This window comes from Raphanus sativus, chromosome 2 (assembly GCF_000801105.2).
Source record: "Raphanus sativus cultivar WK10039 chromosome 2, ASM80110v3, whole genome shotgun sequence".
NCBI classification, from domain to species: Eukaryota; Viridiplantae; Streptophyta; class Magnoliopsida; order Brassicales; family Brassicaceae; genus Raphanus; species Raphanus sativus.
In genome coordinates this window covers 23,161,459-23,168,650 of record NC_079512.1, presented here as the reverse complement: position 1 = coordinate 23,168,650, position 7,192 = coordinate 23,161,459, and the positions used below count along the sequence as shown (strand labels likewise).

The window sequence follows — 7,192 nt, the reverse complement described above, 5'->3', positions numbered from 1 at the left end:
GATTATATTCGTGGCACATATTTGCTACGCTTTGCTACGTTTTAATCGTAGGTATTGACATATATTATTATTTTAACTTAGTCGGTCAGGAAAAAACAAAAAAGACGATTGTCACGAAAAGATTCGTAGCAAATCCGTGGCAGCCCACCGAAAAAAAATCCCGTCAATCCAATCCTGCACATAGGACAGAGATAAAATATAAAAACTGAAGCCACGAAAATGTTTCGTGGGTAATTTCGTGGTAAGCTTTCTCAGTGGTATCACATCCGTCTGATTGGGTGCAGAAAAGATTCTAAAGAGTGCCACGAAAATAATCGTATCAAATCGTAGCAAAATTCGTGGTATGTCGTAGCAGAAAGCGTAGCAAATTTTGTGGCAAATCGAGGCAAAAAAGTGGCAAGATTTTTTCTACATAAACAAGCAAACACCCGAGAGTTCAATCACTTGCAACAACCATAACAACAATCAAAACGTGATATCAAACCATTTTTCCCAAAAAAAAAGAGAGAGATTTCAATGTCTTATTATTTTCAAAATCGAGAGTGGATGGATCGACACATTGATCCAGTTGATAATAATGTTTCGAGAGAGTTTAGCGAAGGTGTTGAAGTTTTTATCGCCTTTGCCTCGAGTCAAAATTCTTTCATGGAGCGAAAAACCATGTTATGTCCTTGTGTAACTTGTGGAAACCGAAAGCAACGTGATGTAAGAACCGTATCTCGTCATCTTTACCGAGTCGGCTTCAAAAGTAATTATTATGTATGGTCAAGCCATGGAGAAACTTACTATGATGTTGGACAATCATCGACGGGAGGTCAATTTATGGGAGATGAAGCAAGATATGCAGACGGGCCATATGAAGAGAATATTTCGGGAGGAGACTTTGGGTCAACTGAAATACCAGAAAATTTGATGGAAGAACCTAATGAAGAGCAATATGAAGAAAGAGTGTTTGAAGCTTTGGAAACCGCTAATCAACCACTATATGATGGATGTGTTGAAGGTATTTCTCAACTTTACTTGGCATCTCGTTTAATGAAAGTAAAAACTGATCATAATTTGGCGGAGTCATGTATGGATGAGATATCACAAACTTTTAGAGATGTTTTGCCACAACCAAATATAGCTCCTGAGTCATATTATGAGATGAAGAAGTTGACGAAATCGCTTGGTCTCCCTGTTGTGAAGATCGATATTTGTGAGGATAATTGCATGTTATTTTGGAAAGAAGATCGTGAGCTGTTGGTGTGTCGGTTTTGTGGAAAAGATAGATATCACCAGAATAACCACGGAAAGGGGAAAAGGCGTCCAAAACAGAGAATGTTCTATTTGCCTATTACGGAGAGGTTGAAGCGTCTTTACCAACAAGAGGCTACTGCAGCACAAATGCGATGGCACACAGAACATGAGTCGCCAGATGGAGAAATGCACCACCCTTCTGATGCAGCAGCGTGGAAGCATTTTAACAAGGTATATCCTGATTTCGCTGCGGAAAGTCGAAATGTTTATCTAGGATTATCAACAGATGGATTTAATCCAGTGGGTATGAGCGGTGAATCCCACTCGGTTTGGCCCGTCATCGTAACCCCGTATAACCTACCTCCTGGTATGTGTATGAAAAGAGAATATTTCTTTTTATCAGTACTAGTTCCTGCGCCAAGGCATCCAAAAAAGAGCATTGATATCTATCTGCAGCCGTTAATTGAAGAACTAAAAAGTTTGTGGAGCGATGGAGTTGAAGCATATGATGTCTCGAAGAAGCAAAATTTTACGATGCGAGCCGCACTAATGTGGACAATTAATGACTTCCCCGCTTACGGCATGATGTCCGGATGGATGACTCATGGCCGTTTAGCTTGTCCATATTGTCTTGATGATACAAAGTCTTTTTGGTTGCAACATGGAAGGAAGCATAGTTGGTTTGACTGCCATAGAATGTTCTTGCCAAGGGAGCATCCTTACAGAAGAAATGTCCAAGCTTTTCGAAAGGGGAAGACAGTAACTGATGATCCTCCACCATGGTTGACAGGAGAAGAAATTCTCCGCGAAAGAATCAACAACATCGAAGGTCTGAAGAAAACTGTCGATTGTGGAGGAAATGGACACGAGAAATCTGCGAGTACTATAAACGGCTACGGCAAAGACCACAATTGGGTGAAGAAGAGTATTTTTTGGGAGTTGCCATATTGGGAAAACCTTCTTCTTCGCCATAACCTGGACTTCATGCACGTTGAGAAAAATTTCTTTGATAATCTTATCAACACAGTTCTTAATGTTCCTGGGAAGACAAAAGATAATGCAAAGTCGAGGATGGATCTACCTGATTTGTGCAGACGGTCTGAGTTACATATGAAGGATGATGGAACGATGCCAGTCCCGATATTCCGGTTGTCAAAGGAGGAAAAAAAAAGAATTTCTGCGATGGTTGAAAAATGATATAAAATTTCCAGATGGATACGCTTCAAAGTTTAGTAGGTGTATAGACGAGACGAATGGCAAGATTTCAGGTCTGAAAAGTCATGATTGTCACGTCATTATGCAGCGACTTCTCCCATTTGCGTTTAAGGAATTACTTCCCAAAAGTGTTCACATTGCCATTTCAGGTACATAATCTTAATAATTAGTTTGATATGTGTTATTATCGACTAACCCCTGTTATTTTTTGTAGAGATAGCACTCTTCTTTCGTGATATCTCTGCGAAGATACTTAAGCATGAAGATGTTGCCATTTTGAAAGAAAACATTGCGGTGAAGCTTTGCAATTTGGAGAAGATTTTTCCACCGTCTTTCTTCGATGTTATGGAACATCTTGCCGTACATTTAGCAGACGAAGCTGCTTTAGGTGGCCCCGTGCAATATAGATGGATGTATCCTTTCGAGCGATACATGTACCATCTGAAAAAGAAAGTTAAAAATAAGGCACACATTGGAGGTTCCATCGTTGCACAATATGTGAATGAGGAAATATCTACCGCTTCTGCTAACTTCTTTGGTAATCCACAAGTGGTACCTGAGGTTCCACTTCCCGGAGAAGTTCGATTTACATATCAATATCCAGATGTGCCTAACTTGTTTTATCACGAAGGTCGGGTTAGTGGAAAATCTGAAGAGAAATGGCTAACCGATGATGACTACACCGTCCTCCAGACTTTTCTGATGCTCAATTGTGATACATTCGAACCCTATGAAAGGTACTTCGATTTTTTTTTTCCAGGATATCTGAAGTTATAATCTTTTAAAAAAATACACAGGATGTTCAAGGAGTTTATGATGGAAAGAGACCCATATATGTCTAGTAATGACCTACAAATACTGAAAGACCAACAATTTGCCGAATGGGTGAAAAACTATGTGAGTTTTTGATATTATTTTAGTTATAATTTGAATGAAACTTATCAATTAAAGATAAATTTACAGGTTGTGCAAGCGAGTAACACATATGAGTTTCCGATGTGGATGTTAGATTTTGTACAAGGTCCGCAACGTAAGTATAAATCTTGGCCGATTTACCATTCACGTGGCTACTGCTTCCACACACATAGCCATGGCCAAGATAAGAAAACCCAACATTATGGCGTCCAGGTTCGTGGAACCACAGATACTGACTATTACGGTTTGATCGAGGAGATAATGATGGTTGAGTATTTTGGTTCTGTTGGACTGAAGGCCATGGTTTTTAAATGTAAGTGGTTTGATACAACTGAAGGTCGGGGAATTCGAAAACATAGATCGGGAATCGTTGATGTGTCTCCGCGCTGGCAGTATGAGAAGTATGATCCATTTATCTTATCTGGTAATTGTGATCAAGTCTGTTTTATTCCTTATCCGCGGGTACGACATACATCAGCCAACGATTGGTGGACATGTACAAAAGTTATACCTAGAGGGGTTCGGGAAACGTCTGAGGATGCTCTTGTTGCGTTACAAGATGATACACACAACCAAATTGTTGCACATAGCGGGATGTTGCGTATTGAGGCGTATATTGTCGAAGATGATTCAGATTATGAATCCACACCAGTTGTTCCTCCTAATGACGAATACGTTTCAGAAGATGATTTAGATGAGGCTTGTACCGATTCGGATTCGGAATCTGATTAAAATTCTTAGCAAGTTTGTCGCTTATGAAGTTCTTAAAAGTTGTAATATAAATAAGTAATCACTTAGTAATTTGTAGTTTATGAAGTTTAAATAATTTGTAAAATAAATAAGTAGTTTATGAAGTTTTTAAAAATTGTAATATAAATAAGTAACCACTTAGTAATTTGTAGTTTATGAAATTTAAATAATTTGTAAAATAAATAAGTAGTTTATGAAGTTTCTTAAAATTATAATATAAATAAGTAACCACTTAGTAATTTGTAGTTTATGAAATTTATATAATTTGTAAAATGAATTGGTTGAGATTTAATAAAAAATGAATTTGTAAAATGAATTGGTTGAGATTTCATAAAAATACACATTTTTCTAAAACCTAACTAAACCCTAAACCCTATCTATACCCTAAACACATTTCCCACCCCAAAATTAACCCAAAATTTTCCCTCCAAAACCCAAAACCCATTTCCCTCTAAACCCAAAATTTTCCCTCTTGTCAAAGCCCAATTTCTATACTTAGGCAAATATTTCCCCTTCCCCCTCATTAATTCATCACGTGTCCCTCTCTCTCCCTCTATACAACAAACCCTCACCGCCTCTCTCATTCTCACAGACTCTCTCTCTCTCTCTCTCTCTCTTGACACTCTCTGTCTCTCTGTCTCTCACACTCTCTGTCTCTCATAGATTCATCTCCCTCTCTCTCAGCGATGGCTCCTTCCACCGGAATCCCAACCGAATCCCGTCGTCGAGCCCGCTCTACCGGAGCCTTCTGCCATGGCCCCTTCTCCTCCTCCTCCTCCTCCTGGAGTTGTACCTCCTGGAGCTGTTCCTCCTGGAGTTGTACCTCCTGGAGCTGTACCTCACGCTTCTGTCGGTTCTTCAAGCGCAGTGCCTGCGGCTCCTGCCCCTTATGTCAGGAGAAGAGAAGAAGCTCTTCTCCGTGCGCCATCCAGACGTAACCAGCCACACCTTCATCCTGACAAGCTCAATGGAGCATTGTGGTAAGTTGAACTCAATGTTCTGTGTTAATGTTGTGTTGTAAATTTTTAGTTAGGTAAAAATATGATTACGTAGACTAAGTGTAGAGTATAATATATGATTTTTGTTTGATGAACCGTGTATAAGTAGACTAAGTGTAGAGTTTAATAAATGATTTTTGTTTGTTTTTTGCCATTGTCTTGTCTCAGGTTTGGTATTGATCCTGAAGTCCATGCTTTTATGCGAGCAACATGGCAGGGAAACTTCTGGGGGTCGTGGGCAAACTGGACCGATCTTCCACCTGAGAAGCCCGATCAGTGGTGGCATGCGTTCATTGTAAGTGCTTTTTTCATTCACATTTTCCCTTTCTCAACTATAAGTAACTATAAGTGTTTAACTATAATGTCTTGTGTTCTTTTGTAGCAACACTACTACTGGGATGACCAATTCCATGATGAAATCTACTCGAAATGGAAGACTCAAACTCAGGTTACTGTCTGTGGCCGCATCAGCCAGAACAGGAGAGATAACAGGCAACCTTCCTACATGTCAAACACTCATTGGGCAACAATGCTTGAGAAGTACAGCACTGAGCATGCAAAAAAGAAGAGTGCAAAAGCTGCAAAATCTCGTAAGTCTGCTCCAGTTGGGAAGCAGATGCACAAGCACGGTGCAGGGCCATGCTGTTTCCTTGGCATTCATTATAAAATGGTAAGTTCTGCCTTGAGTTTTTTTTTCATAATTTTCTTTTCTTAATTGCTGTCTAACTTCCATCTGTTTCCTTTCTTATAGATGGTTGATGAAGGTTTGGATGAACTACCTTCATACACAGCCCTTGCAAGGAAGACTCACACGGGTAAAAATGGTTCCTTCCTAGACGAACGTACAGAGGAACTTGTGCTGGAGGTTGAGCAAGCCGTTGAAGAGATGTTAGAAGAGGAATCTCCACTTGGCGACAGTCCAACTGACTCCACTGCTGCTTCAAATGCAAAGCGCTATCTTCTCAACCAAGAATACATCAAGGTCATCTCTTCTCTCATCCTCATTTTATTTATTTCAGCTTACTGGTTTAATACTTGGTTATTCAACTGTGATTGGAAATGCTTGTGATTGTCTAATTTAATTATTGGAAATGCTTGTGATTGTCTAATTTAATTATTGGAAATGATTGTGACTGTCTTAGTTAGTTATGGTGCTTGTGATTGGAAATGCTTGTGACTTGTCTTAGTTAGTTATGGTGCTTGTGAGTGGAAATGGTTGCTTATGATTATTTTTCCTTTCTTTTTGCAGAGAGGAACGACAAAGAAGGGTACAGTCTACGGCCTTGGCAGTGTTCAGTACAAGAACAGCAGTCCTTCTGTGCCAATTCCTGTCTCACTGAAGCGCAACCTTGATGTGGATATGCGCATGTCTGGCTTCGAGACCACCATTTCTGAAGTCAAGGAAGACATTGCTGGAGTCAAGGAAGATTTCAGTGCTTTGAAGACAGAGATCAATGCTTTCAAGACTGAAGTCACTGGGGGGATGTCAGCAAGCCAAGCAACTCTCAACATGATTCTGCAAACTCTCCAATCTCAAGCTTCCACTCCTGCCTCAAGTGCACAACCATTTCAACCTCAAGCTCAGTCACAGCCTCAAGGTCAGCCCCAAGCTCCAGTTCAATCTCAAGCTCCGTCTACAGCTCCACAACATCTCACGACCAATAACCAATCTGAATTAGATAGGTGGTGCCAAGATTTTGGTATGTAAGGTTTGGTCAGTTCATGTATTAAGCTACCATATTTTGTGTTCTTTGTTTCCAGTTCATGTATCTTTTGAATGTTTAAAACTGCAACTTTTATGTAATATATTCTGGTTTCAATGATATTTTGGCTTTTTATTCACATTTTTCATTTTATATATATTTCAAATTTGTGTTTCAAAAAAAAAAAAAAAAAAATATATATATATATATATATACATATATATATATATATTTCGAATTTGTTTTTTATAATTGATTTTATTTTTTTATGATTATTTAAACTAGCCACGAAATTCTTCGTCACTAAGACGTAGCACATGTCACGAAAGAAATCATAGCAAAACCGTGCCTGTTGCTACATCACATTTCGTA

The 7,192-nt window shown here is 39.1% G+C and overlaps 1 protein-coding gene across 1 annotated transcript; it reads left to right on the top strand.

The window, feature by feature from the left end:
- Positions 1-268: 268 nt before the first annotated feature.
- On the top strand, positions 269-6,916 carry LOC108834716 (uncharacterized). Its single transcript, XM_018608039.2, has 4 exons — positions 269-2,154; positions 5,500-5,787; positions 5,869-6,099; positions 6,367-6,916. Exons 1-4 carry the CDS (start codon positions 517-519, stop codon positions 6,823-6,825), a joined length of 2,616 nt encoding a protein of 871 aa, XP_018463541.2. The 5' UTR covers positions 269-516; the 3' UTR covers positions 6,826-6,916.
- Positions 6,917-7,192: the final 276 nt, after the last annotated feature.

Bases quoted from the DNA above. Each gene is read 5' to 3' on its own strand.
- LOC108834716 (XM_018608039.2), top strand. From the start codon at position 517: ATGTCTTATTATTTTCAAAATCGAGAGTGGATGGATCGACACATTGAT. The intron at 2,155-5,499 runs GTGAAGAAGAGT...GTTCTTTTGTAG, and splicing joins ACGGCAAAGACCACAATTGG to CAACACTACTACTGGGATGA. The intron at 6,100-6,366 runs GTCATCTCTTCT...TTCTTTTTGCAG, and splicing joins TCAACCAAGAATACATCAAG to AGAGGAACGACAAAGAAGGG.